Raw genomic sequence first — 18857 nt, 5'->3', positions numbered from 1 at the left:
AACATGAAAAAATTGCCTTAAGATGATAGATTTGGGGGACCTTCTATTAATGCACCTCCTGTGAGCTGTGATAACGAATCTCTAACCCTCACCTGGAGCAGATAGAGCAATTCTACCCCTACCTTCCTCATCAACAAGCCCACCGCCACAATCATCAGGGAATGGGTTAGGGTTTGCTCTCTAGATATACTTTCACACAGGAACGCACAGAACTGGTATTAGGTTTTGCAGTGATGATCCTAAGCATTCTTGTAACAAACCCCATTGAAATCCTGTGTGAATTCCAAGCCAGCACTTACAGCGGTTACTCTCTTCTGAGCTATTTTTTTATCCCTTGCATTTGATTTCCGTTCATTGTCCTCTGGTGCTCATTTCCTCCAGCATAAAGGATAACCAGAGGGTTGGATCGTACGGTTCTACTCTGCTATCTCTACTATAGGGTGGTTTAAGCTGTTATATTAAAATATTATTTTTTCACAGTGGAGCAGACAAACTGACTCTCAAAAAGGCAGGTTCAATTTTCCACTTGGAAAGAGGAGAGCTAACATTTTCCACTGACAGTCGAAGGAGTATTCACAATGCACAAGGTTTTATCTCTGGGTTGTATTGGCTACTTTACTCTCACAAGTTGTTTTCTGGGATGTCCATCACGTTTTCATAATAAGCCTGGCATATCACATGCCTCTTGTATGTGGAGAACTGAACATTATGGTAGGGTCACCACCGAGATGGACAAAGGATGCAGACTTCTCAGCCTTAAAAGTCGCTCTCTTTGCAGTGACAGATCCCTGTGGTTAAAAGGCAAAGAGGGGCTACGGCTTCTTCTATAAGCATTGGTCTTACCAAAGAGCGTGAAGTTCCTGATCCTTCCAATTCAAAAAGAAACCCAAACCTTGCTAGAATGTTATATTCTAGGCATGTTCAAATGACTGACACACAGCAAAAATTATGACACAGTTTGTTTCCAGTCACCTCAGAATTTTATAAAATTTTAACTAGTAGAGAAATAAAGTTAACATGGAGGATGGTACATTCTTAGAGGGCCTATGACAAAGCATTGATTTTCAGAGTGAACGTGACCCCTTAGGACACAACACAAATGCCTTGTGATGCACAGAAACGATAGAAAACCAAATAATGTACAACTGTAACATCAGGGCTCAAGTTCTAGTCTCACCACACACAAGCTGTGGGACCACAGGCAAATTACCTCCCTGCTCCAGGCCTTTGTTTCTGCATCTACAAAATGGGGATGACAGTGTCTACATCAAAGAGTTCAGACAACGTGAAGTTGCTTGAGAAAGGGCTCTAGGTTGTTATTCTTTTGGGGGGCTTTGCACAGGGCCTGACATGTAATGAGCAATCAGTTTCCATTTCCAGAATGAAATAAACTGATGCCCTCAACACATAGTGTGATGAACATGGCCCCAGATCAAGGAGCCAGTTCACATTAAAGTAAGAGAAATCCATCAACTATAGTGAAGAACAATTCTTTCACCGGAAGAATATAATGCTCTTCACCCTTGGGGGGAAAAATGGAAGAAGAAGAAGAAGAAGAGGAAAGAAAAGAAACAGGGCAAGTAAAAAGGTTCCAACAAGAAGAGCCTCACCATCTGTTCATCCTCTTTGGCAGCCCAACTGGCACTGAACGTCTGACCTCCACTGTCTTTCATCAGGCGAATCTGAACATGCTGGAGATAGGCAGAGAACGCTCTTCGGGCCTGCACTTTGCTATAGAAATCCAAAACAACATACTGTTACGAGACAGAATGGTAAGCCTACCAAATGTGTACCTGCCTCATTCAAAGCGGGCTCTGAGGATCCTCCTATTAGGAAGGCTAAAAAAAATGAAGCCCATCATGCAGTCATTGACTAAAGATTCCTTCTACACAGTGCATGAGGTGTTTTTTTTTTTTTCCTATTAACAAAATCAAAGATGGAGAATCCTATTTATTTTCTCATTATTAACAGAGGGGAAAAAACCAAACAGGAATAGGAAATCAGGTTTCCTATTCTTACACCTTATCTCTGAACTTTTTAACAACTTTCCTGGGGGAGATGGGCAGGCAAAGTATTGAATCTTCACAAGAACATTTGCATTCATGTGGAAAGGTTTTCCCGCCTTGGAGGCCCAAAGTATATACTTATCAGTTAGTGCAAAAGTATGCTTTTGCTATGGCAACTAATATTTCTGGTGTGCAAAAGCCTCCGAAGCAGGAAATCGATAAATCCTACAAAGGAACTTTTGAGACCAAATCTTCAAGTCCTGCTTTTCTCAACTACAAGACAGGAATGGCAGGAGCCCAGAACAAATGAGTGAGGTCCAACAGAGTTTGGCATAGATGAACTGACAGGCTGGGACGAGCCCAGATGTTCAGTGGGAAAACAAAATCTTTACACATAGTAAAAAAAGCACCTCAGCGACATCACTGGAGAACTCAGCTGATTTCTGCTTGGTGGTCTAGGCTGGAAACAAGGAAATCTGTTGAAGCTACAGTTTAGAAGACAGAAAGGCCAGAGACACATTGATGATTTTCACTTCAGCTGCAAATTGTAGCGGATCTGTTTTCCTTCAGGAGAGATTTTGGTTACTTCAGCTGATCGGCCTTCTGACACTCCAGCCGGAATTACATCAGCGAAGATTAGGGCCCAACACAAACTTTGTTTACAATCCTCACACATGCAATCACTGAATGCTTTCTGTTCACTGTTCCTCCAAAGTTAGGATGAAGGACTTGACCAGAGTGAACTGGACATCCTAACAGGGTCTAGGTCTAACCTCTGCGTATGTGCTGGAGGGACCGAAGAGGAGGGGAGTCAGGTTGGAAGCAGATTTGCTCTTGAGAGTTTAATATAGAAGATCTTCAAAGCATAAAATACAAGTAAGGCTACATGTTTCTAACTAATGGGGATGGTTTATGGGAGCACAGTATGATTCTGAAAAAACAAATTTCTATTTTCAAATGTTTCTCAACAAGGACACTTATATTCTTGTTCACCTGGAGACCACTTTCCCCTCAACCATTTACCTCCACAACAAACTATTTGCAAGACAAAACAAATGACAAAAATTCTTAATTTTCATCCACAAATTCACTTGCTACCTAATGAGGTAGAAATGGCACGTTTCACAGATCTCCCAAGTAGCAGAATACCTCATTTTATTAATCATTCCTCTAACGCTGAAACGTGAAGGTCTGTTGGATAAGGGAGATGTCACTTCGAAGCTGAGATTTCAATCGTTATTTTGTTGTAAGTCATTGCCACAAATCAAATGAACAAGTATGGAGGTTTCCATTTCTATAAACCTTATTGAAGGGACCCCTGGGTTGTTAATTCTGAGACTGCCCCCAAGATATTTGGACACACTGGTTGGCTAGGCATTTTCGACATACGAAAAAAGATGAAAGGATGAAAGCTAGAAATGATTTATACCAGTGAAACTTGGTTTTAAAACCATAAAAGCTTATATGGACCCTCAGTATAAAAAATACGCAACTAAAGGCTGGGGCCTGGAGTCTCGAATCCTTGCCACGACCTCCCTGAGACCCCTCAGTAGCCACTGAGGTGCCCCACAGAATCATGGGTAGCTACAGGGAACAGAGTCTGAAAACCACTCATTTGCATTAACACACCAGGCAACTACAACAGTTTACTCAGTGAAAGTCAGATCCATAAGATTTATGAAGAAATCATTTATTTCTACAACAGCTAAGTAGAATGTTATTGCTGGAAAGGGCCTCAGAATATAATCCAGTGGTTTTCAAATGTTCTATTTCAACTCAGTGGAATCCTTTTGCCCCCTCAGAAAGCACAGTCCGAAAAACATTTGTCTAACCTTATACCTTGGCCTGAAAGAAAAGGAAACCGAGGCACGGAGAAGCTCTCTGACTGGCCACCATGATCACACAGCCAGCTGGGAATCACTAAAAAGCGAAGAGAGAGTCCAGGTCTCCCAACAGTTCAGTGAGCTCTCAACTAACAGACTCTTCCAAACCGTAACTCCATCTGCATACCTCCCCAAACCCCGACGTCACCCGCCACCCGTGCAATATAAGAACTGCCCTCTAACTTAGAAAATAAAGGCCATCGTGCATAAATACGTAAACTCCTTTCCTCTTTAACTTCTAACTACTACACTCAGCCCATAGTGCTTTCTTTCTGACTTAACAGGAAGAGAGACCCCTCCAGTGGCCTCTTTCGCCTTCCTTTGGGGTCCTTCTCTATCAATATCCATTTCTGTATCTCTGGTCTTCTTACCATCAAATCCTTCCCCTCGTCTATAAGTAAGCTTCAGAATCCCCATCGTTGGGAAAAAAAAAAAAAAATCCTTTTCTCTTAGCTCACTCCTCACTCTCTCTGATGTGTTCTCATCTTTTCATTGCCAAATCCTCTGAAAAAGTTAGCTTGCACTTGCTTTCTTATTTCTCAACTCGTAATTTCTCACAACTCAGAGGCTGGCCCTATGTCAGAAATGCAGGAGTCTCTTCTCACTCTTCACGCGCTCTCGGGCCGTCTGAAGCATGCTACAGCTTGGAACTCTCATTCTGGAGAGTTCTACCACACTCCCACCTCCTACGCTGATGCTTACCTCTCTAGCTGCTAGTTCCTATCTCTTTACTATTAAACACCGGTTTTCCCCAGGGCTCAATTCTCCTCCTTTTCTCCAGTCTATGCTTGCTGGACTAAATGAATTGGACAAGTTCACTCACTCTGAAGTTCTTATCTATCAACTGCCCGATCCTGTTCAACTCTTACCCTCAAAGTGATATCTTCACCTATCCGCTGAGCAACTTCATTCCAGAGCCCTCCCTCCGCCTCACCGTGCCCCAACTGAAACATCATTTTTATCCTGAAACCAACTCCTATGCTCCTTAAGTGGACTGATGGCATCGCCAAGTTGTTACATTTGGAAAAATCCAGCCTCTCTGGAGTTCTTACATCTACAGAGACCAAGCCCTGCCAATTTTAACCTGCAAATTTCATCCGGTCCATCCCATTCCCTCCATTCCTATAGTCGTGGCTCTGGTCAAGGCCTTCATCTTTCTGGCTCTGGACTACTGTGACAGCCCCTAACTCACCTTTCTGCCATTAGTTCTCCTCTTATCAATCACTGCCCCACAATGCACCTGGAATTTACTTTCTAAATCAAGGTCTGACCATAGCATTCATCTGCTTAAAAATTATCCGTTTAGAAAATACAGTCCCGGTTCCTCTTAAACCCCTTTGTGATCAAATGAATCCAATTATTTAGTCGTATCTCTTACTGCACACTTCTCTCTGTGTAACTCCACTACGCTAACCCAGGTTTCTCAAACTCGCCAAGCTCATTCCAATTTCAGGGCCTTCAGACTTGCTTGTCTGCCTGGGACATTCTGCGCCCTGATATTCCATGACTTGGCTCCTTCTCATCATTCAGGACTCACCTCAAAGGTTACCTCTTCATGCCTGAACATGACAATCTAAAGAAACCCTCCACCCAATTACACTCTAACACTACAACCTGTTCTTTCTGCATTGCACTACTTACTCCCTGAAACTACCTTGTTTCTTTGTTTACCGTCAGTACACCCCCCAAGACCGTAAGCCCCACGAGCCTGTCTTGGTCTCTACTGTAACACTACCATAGCCTAGCACATTCCCGCACAGGGCGGGTGCTCAATAAACTTCTGTTGAAGGGCTGAATGAATGACTAGACTATCACATCTCTCTGCCTTTATTTCCTCTCCTGGCACTTCCACACTTAGCTGTCACCTCTCGGCCCTTGTGGCATCCTACTCATCCGCCAAAGCCTGATTCAAATATTGCCACCTCCCTAATGTCTCTCTAGGCCTCCCAGGCAAGATCAGTCACTCTGTTTTCTGTATTTAAGATACAGAGCGCTTTGTCCATACTGGCGCCCCCGCTCTTTAAGGATCCCTACCCAAAACCGTGAGCTGCTTGAACTCTGTGCTTTTAGTGACTGACACTCCAGCCCAACAAATATTTGTTGGGCCAGTGAGACCTGGGTATGGATTGCAGCGCTATACCTTGGGCAAGTAACTCCTCTTGACAATTATTAATATTCAAAACAACATCAAAAGTAATGACATTCTTCCTTAGTAACAATAATAACAAAATCAGAGTCATTACTTCCCAGGACCACTGTCAGAAAAGGAAAATGGCTGTAGAGCCATCAGCCCAGGACCTGGTACACAATACAAGTCATTGGTTTTACTATTACAACTACAAAAGGTACATACCTAAGATTGCCGTTATCTTGCAGAATCTGCATCAGGTTAAATTTAGGCTCTGGCTCCTGAGTCTCAATTTTGCAGCACTGTTCACCTTTATTGTTCCATTCAGAAACTTTCGCGGCATTTTCTTTGGGTGAATTTTCTACCATAACAGTCAGTGGGGGGGTGTATTTGGCTTGACTTTCTCCGAGGGACCCTGCAGACTCCTCCTGGGAAGACTCCTGTTCTTCATCTTCGTCGTCTAATGCAACTTCTTCCTCCTCTTCACTCTCTGTCTCGGTTTTAACATTCATTTCAGCTGGTTGAGTGATCACTAAATGCGAAGAATCACTAATGTTGCTGAAAAAAGATTAAATTTTCCTCTCTCCCAATACCTTCCTTTTATCTTTTTAATAAAATCCCATTTCTAAATCAGACCACAATAGAGGCACAACATCAACAGCACACACATGCCACTCTACAATCTTACATATTTCAAAAGCCTACAATGACCTCCATTAGAGTTCACGTTCCTCACCATAATACCGATGGCTCTCTCTCAACGTCAGGCAAACATCTTGGGTAGAGTAATCTCTACAGTGTGTTGGAGGTTTTCAGAAGGGCACAAGGAGCAGGGGAACATCGTTCTATCCTATGTTTATTCATTACCTTTCTCTTTCACCAACTTGGAAGGTCTGTGAAGACAAGGACTATACCTTTTTTATTCACCAATGAAACCCTAGTGACCAACATGCCTGATACAGGTGCTCAACAAAGGAGGGAAGGAGCGGGCGGGCAGGTGGGGGGAAGGAAGTCAGTCCATCAATCATGACAAACAGACCTATGACATGGGAGCATCTTGGAGAGAAACACATTCCTCTTTGTTCATGTTTAAAATATTTATATGATTTGGCAATGTCAAGGGATGAACCAGCTTTAATACCTAATTATGAAAAACCTGAACAACAATGCTCAGGGTTCCATTAAACTTCAGCTAAAGTGTTTCTTTCTACTGATTTATCTCTACATCTCAAGTATTTAGCCATGGGCCAAAACGTATGTGCTTCAGTTATTCCCCAGCACAAATACTATAGACTGGAAGATTTAGAAACTTCCAACCCTTTTGAAATTAAGTTTCAGAGAAAAAGACTACGCAGAAAAATTAAATGTATGCATGAGGAAGGTTCTGATTCATTAAGTATGAAGTAAGAAGCTGATCAACTGGGCCTGGCAGGACCCGGACAGTGGAGTTTGGCGTAAGCTCACCAGCAGGTACCTGGGTATTTTGGCCTCATTGCCCTCAATCTGCCATTCCGTCGTCGACGTTTCCGCACCTCCAAAGACAGAAGCTTCCTCTCATAGAGGGCAGCGTGCAGTTTGGCCTTGGAGTTCATACTCTCCACCTTCAATTCCGGTGCTCCGTCAGCAGCCAGTCTATGGAAAAAAAACAATATGGTTGCTACAGCCTTCAGAAAGCTCTCCTTTATTCCAAGGCTAAGCTTGACAGAATTCTGTAACCACAACAGGTTGGGCATGGTATGTCTACTGAATTCTAAAAAGTTTGACAGAAAAATGCGAATACTGGAATTGGAATCTACATTAAAACTTCCCTAAGGGCCTGTCTGAATTTAGTAAATATTCTGAACAAAAACATATCTGAAAACAATGTTTAAGTGTTTTTAAAGTATTCAGTCAGGCTGGCTGACGGTTTACCGCAAAGACCATAAAGTGCCACCCAACACCTTATACCTAGGGATGACTGGGAGATACTGGCAACGCTTTCATTCTTAAGCTGGGTGGTGGCTAGAGGTGTTTGTTTTATTGTTACTCATTATAGTTTACTCAGACTTATACAAATATTCTTCCAATGTATACGCTATTTAATAAACACAAATTTAGCAGAAGTTGAGACAAGGGGAGGAACGTTTGATAGCCTGTGAATATGGTAGCCCAGAGCTAAGACTTATGGCGGAAAGTCTCAGTCAAAAGTTACCAAGACCCCGAGGCACACCAAGTCTCAAACATTCCAACAAAAGGAACTCTCCTCCCTAAGAGTCTACTTAGTTACAGGAGGAGATAGGGGGAGGTGGTAGGGACTCTCCAGCTGGTGATTACAGGTCAGGAGTTAGTGTCAGAGGCACAGACAAGGGAAGGCAGCAGATGGTGGACAAAGCCAAGTTCAATCAGGTCATGAACGGGAAATGGGGTGGACAGAGGATGGCAGCAGCTACCTTAGGCATTAAAGTACGATAAATCATAAGTTAGGGAAGTGACTGGTATCAGGCCCAATCCAAACAAGGACCGGGAAAAGTACTGGGCAGGCAGAGCTAACTAGGTCAGCAAAGACAGAGAGGGATCTTGGTCAATGGGTCAGAAGAGAAGTGCCCATGTCAGTGTCTAAACCAGGCAGCTAACTGAATACTCAGAATGCAAGATCTAACTGGTTGGCTCTGAATTCTCTCTCTTGAACTCCCTGGAACTCAAATTGTATTCCCTTTGAGGTCAAGGGACCTCAATTCTCTGAGAGTTTTCAATCTCTAAGCATGATGGAAAGACTGTGTCTTTTGGTCTATTTAGGTGTTTTAGGGATTTCTGAGTAGATAAACTGGACAGTAAATCTTCTAGAATCTTTCTCACTAGAGCAGGAAATTGAGCCAAGAATAGAGATGGTCCTGACACATGGGGGCAGACACCGGAAGCAAATTAATAAACTTTAAAAATAGTTCCAAGTTCAAAGCCAGCTTACCATAGTCCCAAAAACTGAACACTGCACCCCCCTCACACACGCATGTAGTTGTGAAAATAGATTTTTAGCCAGTTAAAGAAAATGAAACAAAACTAACATTTGAAAATAACAACTATGAGCTTCTAAGAAACCCTGAATAGACCAGTAAGTTCTAAGTATTACACAGGATGGAGGTAGGGAACGATGGAGAAATTATGAATCTGATAAACAGAATTAATAGTTCTATACGGGTAAAGACCAGGCTTGCGTGTCAGTCCCTGGATCGGAAATGGTCCTGAGACTGCCCAGCACATAGCTGACATACCATTAATATTTTTAAATAAACAACTGAATTCACTGTAAGTAAATTATAACACCTTTTAGCTACATCTACCTCATTTTATTTTTCTAACATTGTATTCTGAAAATATTTACACAAACAGAAAAGTTTTAAGAACTGTACAGCAGACAGCCATGTACCCACTGCCTAGTTTCTGAAATAAATATATTGCTATATTTGTTTCAGCACATATATATCCAACCATCCCTTCTTCTATTCATCCACCAATCCATTTAATTTTTAAAGCATTTCAAAGTTACACACAGATGTCAGTGCACTTTGTACCTAAATGCTTTAACATGCACATCGTTAGTAGCTAGAGTTCAGTATTTGTTTTACAGGTATTTGTTTTTGGTGTTTTGGTTTATTGTTTCTGTTTAGTTTGTTTGTTGGTGAGCTAAACACCATATACAGTGAAATACCCAAATACTATAATGCCCATTTGTGAGTTCTGACAAATGCCTAGAACTATGTAACCCGAGCTCTAACATTACCACCCCCTCAGAAAGTTCTCACGAAGCTTCCCAGTCAATCCCTCCCTCACACTCCTAAAGGAGACCACTCTCCTAAGTTGTTTCGTTACATATTAGGTTTGCCTACTCTAGAACTTCTTAAAAATGGAATTGCACAGTATGAACTCTTATAAGTTTCCTTTCATTCTGCCTGTTTTTGAGATTCATCCACGTGATGTGTATCCATACTTATGCCTTTGTACGGCTCAGGATTAGTCCACTCTATGAATAATCCACAGTTCACCTACTCTCTGGTTATCGGACCCCTAGGTTGTTTCCAGTTTGGGAATATTATGAATGAAGCTGCTATGGACATTTTTGTACAAGTCGTTTTGTGGTTACGTTTTTCATTCCTTCTGGGCAGAGATCTCAGCACGGAGCTTTCAAGGCTAGCAAACTGCCAGACCCCTCCTAAAGAACTCGTACCAGTTTCTGCTGCCAATGACAATGCACCAGAGCTCCATTAGCTCCACACCATCTGATGCTGTCGGTCATTTTCACGTTGTTCCCAGCTTTACTGAGCTGTCACTGACAAATAAAATTGTAATGTATTTAAAGTGTACAACACACTGGGGCGCCTGGGTGGCGCAGTCAGTTAAGCGTCCGACTTCAGCCAGGTCACGATCTCGCGGTCCGTGAGTTCGAGCCCCGCGTCAGGCTCTGGGCTGGTGGCTCAGAGCCTGGAGCCTGTTTCCGATTCTGTGTCTCCCTCTCTCTCTGCCCCTCCCCCGTTCATGCTCTGACTCTCTCTGTCCCAAAAATAAATAAATGTTGAAAAAAAATTTTTTTAAAGTGTACAACACAATGACATAATGCGAGCCATTCTGCTGGATTTCAGTGGTATCTCGTAGTTTAACTTGCAATTCTCTGATAACTAATGGTGTTAAGCATGTTTTCATGAACATACTGGCCACTCACATACCTTCTTTTTGAAGTGTCTGTCCAAATATTTTACCCATTTGTAAGAGGGCTGTCTTCTAATTTTTCAGTTATAGGAGTTTGTCATACTCTCTAGACACCAGACCTTTGTTTGATGAATATCTTCACCCGGTTTATGGCCTGCCTGGTCACTTTCCAAACAGTATGGGATGATGATAATTTTGAGGAAATCTAGCTTATCATTTTTTCTTTTTTGGGTACCACTTTCTGCATCATGTTTAAAACTTTTGCCAAGCCCAAAGTCCCAAAGACACTGTCCTAGATTTTCCTCAAGAAATTTTATCGTAAGAGCTTTTCTGTTTATGTCTCTGAATCATCACTAATTTTTCTGGGAGACAGGGGCTGAGGTTCAGTTTTAAAAGTACAATATCCAGTTCCAGTCCTATTTGTTAAAAAGTTTCCTTTCCCCATTGGATTACTTTGGGCCTTTTGATACAAGTCAAGTGACCACATAAATATAGGTCTGTTTCTGGACTCTCTTTTCTGTTCAACTTGCCACAGTTTTGATTACTATAACATTGTAGTATTTCTTTAAGTAAGGTACCCTAAGTCTTTTTCAAGATGACTTTGGATACTCTAAGTCCTTTGTATCTCCACATACAAAAACAAAAAAAAACTTAAAGTCAATTTCTGCTTTGGTGAAGAAAAATACAGTGGATTTCTACAAAAAAAAAAAAAATCTCTCTCTCTATATATACTGGAATTATTATATACACACACACACACATATATATGTGTATATATATTATATATATATATATATACATATATATACAATACATATACATATATATATACTGGAATAATGTATCAGATCTTTAGATCAATTTGGGCAGAACAGACACTTTTTACAATATTCAGTCTTCTAATCCATGAACATCACATATCTCCCCACTTATTTAGATCTTCTTTCATTTATTTCAGTAATATTTACTGAATATTTAGCTTTTACTGTATAGGTATTAAACATATTTTATAAAATTTATCCTTGAGAATTTCATATTTTCAAATGCTACCATAAGCAAAATTTAATTTCATTTTCAAATTATTTACTACTAGTATTTAAAACTACAATACATTTTAGTATATTGACCTTATGTTCAAAGACCTTGCTAAATGCAATGATACGTTCTTGTAGTTATTCTGTAGATGTTTTAAGATTTCCTATTAACTTGGGGTGCCTGGGTGGCTCAGTCAGTTAAGCGTCTAATTTTGGCTCAGGTCATGATCTCATGGTTTGTGAGTTTGAGCCCTGCGTCAGGCTCTGTGCTGACAGCTCAGAGCCTGGAGCCTGCTTTGGATTCTGTGTCTCCCTCTCTCTCTGCCCCACCCCTGTTTGCACTCTCTCAAAAATGAATAAACGTTAAGAAAAAAAAAAAAAAAAGATTTCCTATTAACTAGCTCAGATCATCCAAGATGAAAGACATTTGATTTCTTCACTTCCAATCTGTATGCCTTTTCTTCCCCAACCCTTGCTTCATTGTACAGTTTGGGACTTCTAGTATAAAGTGACTACAAATGGTGAAAATGGACATCTTGATATCTTATGATTCATGGAAGGAAGCCTTCAATATTTTACCATTAGGTATGATGATAGCAATAGATCTTTTATAGATGGCATTTACCAAATGAAGAAATTCCTTCTATTCCTTATTTACTAAGAGTTTTTATCATAAATGTGTTGAATTTCATCAGATGCTTTTTTTTTGGATCTAATAAAATGATCATCGGGTTTTTTCCCTTTGTATATGGTGAATTATACTGATGAATTTTCAAATGTTAAACCAACATTGCATTACTAGGAAAAACCTCTCTTAGTCATATGTATTACCCTTTTTTTTATACTGGTAGATTCAATTTGCGACTATTCTTTGAAGAAATTTTGTGTCTCTGTTCATGAAGATATTAGCCTGTAATGTTCTTTTTTAATGTATACTTATTTACTTTGAGAGAGAGAGAGCACATGCGCGAGACAGGGCAGGGGCAGAGAGAGAATCCCAAGCAGACTCTTTGCTGACAGCAGAACCATGAAATCACGATCTGAGCCAAAATCCAAAGTCAGACACTTAACCAACTAAGCCACCCAGGCACCTCCCCTACCTTTTTAAAAATGTCTTTGTCAAGCTTTGGTGTCATAATTAATGTTGGCGTCATAAAATGAATTGGGACGTGTCTCTTCCTATAGTTTTGAAAGAATTTATGTAAGATTGGTGCTGCTCTTCCTCAAATGCTTGATAGAATTCACAAGCGAAACTACTGGGCTTGGGATTTTCTTTGCAGAAAGATTTTTGATTACAAATTCAATATTCTGAATAGATATGGGACTATTCAAAATTTCTATTTCAGCTTGTATCATTTTTGTCAAGTATTCCCTCCCAAGGAATTCAGACATTTCTTCTAGGTTGTCAAAGCAATGGAATAAGGTTATTAATAATACTCCCTTAATGTCCTTTTGACTTCTGTAGGATCTATAAATTACTTCCTTCTTTCCTATCTGATATTCGTAATTCTTGTTCTTTCTTCTTACTAGATCAGTCTACGTAAGAGTTTATGAATTCTATCTTACCAGTGAACAATTTTAGATTTTACTGGTTTTCTTTATTGTTTGTCTTTCATTTAATTGATTCCCACCCTTTATTATGTCCGTTCTTCAATTTACACGGGTTACTCTTCCTTATCTAGTTTCACAAAATGGAATGTTAGATCAGTGATTTAGTCCTCTGTTTTCTAATACAAGCATTTAAGCAGCTATAAGTTGCCCCCAAAACATGACATGAGCTGCATCCCACACATTTTAATGTTACATTTTTATTATCATTCAGTTTGAAATACTTTCCAATTTCCCTCATGATTTCTTTCTTGACCCATGCATTATTTTGAGGTGTTGATTTCCAAATACTAGGAGATTTTCTATTGTTACTGCTTTCTAATTCCACTGTGTTCAAAGACCATACTGTTTATGATTTTAATCTTTTTAAATGTATTAAGATGTATTTCGTACAACAGCACATGGTCTATTATATGCCAGCTTTCATTTGCTTATGCCTCTATACCACCAAAAAACTCCTGATGGCAATATAAATGCCAAAAATGAAGGCCAGAACCAACTGAATTTTAAATACTTATTGTTTAAGATTTTTTTCTTTTGTTTGATTTTTTCTAATCGCCAAATTGATAGCAATATACTCTAGGAGGCATATTCTTTGACGAGAAACTGGGAGGAAACTTATAAATTAACTGTGACTTTCATTTGGAAGCAAGTTACAAATTCGACCTCTCCCAGTTTTCCCTTAATTAAACGGCAAGCATATGTTTTCCTTCTTTAAAGAAAAATTAGATTTAGGCTTCAAGGGGTTTCAACAAGAAACCAGGTTTATCCTCACTAGATACAGGATGTTTCTTTCTATGTTTCTATTGTTGACATTTTGTTTTCTCAAGAGGCAGAGTAAGGTCTCAAACCAGGGGGGTATAGTGCTTAGGTTTAAGAGTTTTTGTTGGGGTTGCGGTCTTCGGTTGGGCAAGGCCATCCCAGTCCTTCCTCTAAGACCCTTCTCTTCTCCACCAAAGTGAAGAGCCACAGGTATTTTGAATGCTTTCAGTTCTGTGGCAAACTGGAAGCAGTTCTGCTCAGTCCCATACGGCATAGAGTTATAGGCTCCAAGTATATCAAGGCCGAACATAACCACTTATTTGACTCTATCATGACAGGAGTCTTGAAATCTCCTTTTACTTTGGTGTCTCTCACACAGCCAAGCAAAAACACTATTATTATCAGTTCAAATGATATACCTGTAGTTATATAAAAAAAAGTAAATCTCATATTTAGTTTGTAAAAAGTTGCCGCAGAAGAGTGTTTCAACAAAAACATTTTTTTATGTTACTATTCAAGCTGAGCCACCAAAAATGGCTATATAAAATATCATGCTTAGCCCGTGCATGGTCACACATGGTGCACATGGAAAGAATTTCTCAACTTTTAAAAATCAGTTACCGTGTTCTTCCTGTCAATAAGCTTCTTCTTGGGTTTCCCCTACAGAAGTAGAAAGGACAACTGGGTTAGAGGACTGTTCAGATATTCTCTCCTGAGTTCACATGCACACACACACACTCCTGAGATAATACAGAATTATGCCAGGGAAGTCATCTTTGGGGAGAAGCAGAGAAATATATTGAGAAAAGAAAAGAGTCCCATAAGCATGGGGGAAGATCAATTAAAAAACCACAGGGAAAGGACAGATGACTTCTAGGGAAGAATCGTAACAATTACTTGTATTTGTGTATTTAGTCACCAATCAAATCACACTTCTTCTTCACCACCACCATGTGAAGAAGGTTATTATCAACCCTGTTTATAAAAAGGAGGAGGATATGATTGTTTTGTGACATGCCCAAGGTTGAAGCTTAGTGGGTTCAGATTTGAACCCAGGAGTTAGGTCTCAGACGCCCACACTCTTTATACTTTCACTGAACTGTATTTAGTAAAGGAAACCAATCTCAGTTTTCATGGGGTTTAAAAAGGATGCTCAGAAGAAATATTTTTCACAATTAAAAAAAAAATCCCTTTAAAAAAAGAGCTCTCCATTGTCTCTGAACTAGAGTTTGGCCTCTCACCGCAAGAAGTGAATGCCATTTATGTTTAAATTAGCTTTTGTTTTTCCTTTAAAACATTCTTTCCACATTCAATTTCCTTTCATTTAACACATACTCTATCTCTTTCTTAATTTCTTCATTTTTATTTGTATTCATTTGTGAATGTGTATATTTAGCTCAGTACAATTTTATCACTACATAGATTCACGTATACGTCACCGCCGAGATACTGCACAATTTCATGACCAAAAGGATCCCCTGTGTCATCCTTTTATAACCACACAGCTTTTACCTACCTAACCCCTGGCTTCCTTTAATCTGTTCTACATTTAAAAATTTTATCATTTTGGAAATTTTATATAAATGAGAACCTGTGGGATTGGTTTATAAAAAAGAGACACATGCAATCTAGGGCAAGATTTTCTAGTTAGAGAAAACCAAGTAAAAGTAAGTCTTCACCAAAATGTTTTGTCTTTCCCGTCCCATGTCTTCTATTCATGCCAATGTCCTAACATTGTCATCTTACCATCAGAAAGCCTCAAGATGACTCTCTCATCCGATAATGCTTTGTCTCGGTAATATGCAATCATGGTTTCGCATTACAATCACCTCAGCAGCTTTTAGGAAGTACCAATGCTTCAGTCTGGGGCTGGGGCCAGGGCATAAACATGATTTACAAAATCCACAGGTGTTACTAATATGCAGCCAGGGTTAAAATTACCCTCATACTGGAAGACAGTAGGTAAGATACTGTTTCACAAGGCAGGGAGGTAGGTGGGGGGTGAGTGGGAGAGGGCAAGAAAAAGGAAGACAAAATTAACCTAAAAGAAATGATGAGGGAATTAGTTTGAAAGTAATTCGGACACGAATACAACAGGATTTTTGAGAGAAAAAAACATCAATTCAAATCGAAGAGAAGAGACTTACCGGAGATGTTAGGGCTTGCAACAAATGCAATTTCATTTTTTTGGTTCATGTTTTTGTGTGTGTGCCTACCATGTGGTACGCTCTAGATATGGACAAAGATGAACATAAGAAAGTACTACTCTTAAAAGCTCACTTGTAAAGTAGGCAGGCTAGTAAGTAAACAAGCAATTCTAATACCAGGAGGGAACCTGAATCACACCGAGGGACTGGCAGGGCCGACAGAACCTCCTCCTAGTCTGGGTAAGAGGATAAAGGACACAGCTAGAAGAAGTCAGGGACGAACTGAAGGCCATGCCAAGGGGTGGCGAGTATGTAAGAAGGAGGAGGCATGAAAGAGGAAGCTGATACAGAGATACTGGCCATGGTTGGATATGGAAAAGTAGAGACGAGGCTCAAAGGGTAGGCAAGGGTAGATCATGAGGTCTTTCTTTGCTAAACATGGGCATTCATGTTTTTATTTTGTTTTATTTCTTATTAATGTTTATTTTTGAGAGAGAGACAGAGAGACCACGCTCACGAGTGGGGGAGGGGCGGGGGACCGAGTTTTCCGAAGCAGGTTCTGCGCTGACAGCAGAGAGCCTGATGCAGAGCCTGAACTCACAAAACGTGAGATCATGACCTGAGCCGAGGTTGGACGCTTAACTGACTGAGCCACCCAGGTACCCTGCAATTCATATTTCTAGAATGCTTTGTAAACAGGAGTTGTTTCTGGGACTCGAAGAAAGAATTCAGGGAGTATACCAACTTAGATGGAGAAAAAAATTAATCCTCCCTCCAACTGAAATTTAGCATTTCCTTCATATACATGTTGGAAACCGTCTACAACAGTGTTAGTATGAGTTTGTTACCAAAAGAAAATAATACATCCTTTTCTTCATATTAGAGATATTACAGGTATGTCAAAATCTTGCCAACATGTATCACACTTTCGAAATTCTGGCGGTTATTAGACCCACTGGTAGCCTTATTACCGGATTGTTAATAAAGAAACACATATATTAATACATCTCAAATCTTTTTATTGTTCTACTCCCCCTAGGAGAATGCTTCCTAATTCGGCCGGAGGTTCTCAGACTGCCCTTTCCTTCTCCCTCATGGGAACACAAAGGTTGGAAAGACTGAGCCTCAAGCACAGAGTCTATATCAGTTGAGGCAGATACAATCTGTGAGGAAACTCATGCAAACTTCCCATCCTCAGCAAAAGGTCCACTACTTATCAAAACAACTGGACAATCAAAGATCACCAAATATATGAGGAAATATAATAATACAAACCAGAAAGAATGAGATGAACCAACAGAACTAATCTAGAAGAATTAAGTATAATGCAAAAAACAAAGGAACTTTCAACAAACTAATCAAAATAGTCAAAGAGATGTGAAAAAATATTTGTGATCTTGTGATTTATAGTAAGAAATATACATTTGGTCTTCATCCCCATTTCTAGCACAGAGCTCCTAAATCCCTTGGAACTTCTTAAGCGATGAGCATGGTAAAGGTCTTTGGTTATGCCAGTGAGGTGACTTTGGGAATGCCCTGGATCCCCGTCAGGATGGGGGCTGGTCACCAGAAGAACGAACCATGTGATCAAAGAACTGGAACTTTCAGCCCCATGCCTCTGACCAACATGGAGGGTAGAGGGCCAGCAGAGGGAGTTCAATCACCAACAACCGATGATTTAATCAATCATGCCTTTGTAATGATGCCTCCCTCGAAACTCAAAAGGAGAGGTGTGAGGCTGGTGAACACGTGATCTGGGGAGGGCATGGAAGTCCTGCTCCCTTTCCCCATACCCTGCCCTGTGCCTCTCTTCCATCTGGCTATTCCTGAGTTATATTCTTTTAAAATAAACCAACGATCTAGTAAGTGAAATGTTTCTCGGAGTCTTGTGGGCCACTCTGGCAAATTAATCAAACCCGAGAAGAAGAGAGTCGTGGGAACCTCTGGTTTATAGCCAGTCAGTCAGAAGTACAGGTGACAACCTGGACTTGCAACTGGTGTCTGAATTGAAGTCCAAGGAGAGGGACGTTGGAACCTCCGATATGTAGCTGCTCAGTCAGAAGCAAAGGTGACAGCCTGGCCTTGAGACTGGCATTCAAAGTAGGGCAAAGGCGGAGGAGGTGGCGAATGACAGTCTTGTAGGACTGAACCCTTCAACTGTGGAATCCGATGCTAAGCTCCAGGTAGACAGTGTCAGAACTGAGTTGAGTTCTCAGATGCCAACAGGGGGCAACTGCTTGGTGCTATGCGGGAACCTGTCGGCCACACTGGAATTGGTACCCGAAGCATTTTAATATTACATCCATGAACTTTAAAAACTCTTCAGAAATCAAAAATAGTTCTTGGATATTAAAATTGTACTTGCCAAAATCAAAACGGTAAACTGAACAACCTTCTCCTGTGCTGGCACTGAATAATTGAATAGATAAGGCTGCAGATCAATTTAAAATTTTAGAAGAAAAAGTTCAAGAAACCTCCCAGAATTTAACTAAAAAAAAACAATGAGATAAAAAAGAGTGAGAAAAAGTAAAAAAACAAACAAAAAACAAAACATGGAACATACAGCAAAAGATCTCAAATTCATCTAAAAGAAGTTCCACAAGGAGAGA

General features: G+C 40.3%; 1 protein-coding gene across 18 annotated transcripts in view; it reads right to left on the bottom strand.

Annotated features, from left to right (window-relative positions):
• The window catches only part of TTLL5 (tubulin tyrosine ligase like 5), a 284194-nt gene that overhangs the window by 176801 nt on the left and 88536 nt on the right, over window positions 1–18857 (bottom strand). For 12 of the 18 annotated variants that reach the window (XM_040477756.1, XM_040477758.1, XM_040477763.1 and 9 more), the window contains 4 exons: window positions 14723–14761; window positions 7482–7649; window positions 6243–6575; window positions 1611–1731 (listed from right to left, as the gene is read on the bottom strand). In XM_040477756.1, coding sequence (XP_040333690.1) covers window positions 1611–1731; window positions 6243–6575; window positions 7482–7649; window positions 14723–14761 — 661 coding nt within the window. The remainder of the gene's footprint in view (window positions 1–1610; window positions 1732–6242; window positions 6576–7481; window positions 7650–14722; window positions 14762–18857) is intronic. The other 6 variants (XM_040477764.1, XM_040477753.1, XM_040477759.1 and 3 more) reach the window with 3 other exon arrangements.

This window comes from Herpailurus yagouaroundi, unplaced genomic scaffold, assembly GCF_014898765.1.
Source record: "Herpailurus yagouaroundi ecotype Mexico unplaced genomic scaffold, PumYag 141, whole genome shotgun sequence".
Taxonomy (NCBI): domain Eukaryota; kingdom Metazoa; phylum Chordata; class Mammalia; order Carnivora; family Felidae; genus Herpailurus; species Herpailurus yagouaroundi.
Note: the sequence above shows the minus strand (reverse complement) of the source record. Positions and strands in the feature narration are given on the sequence as shown.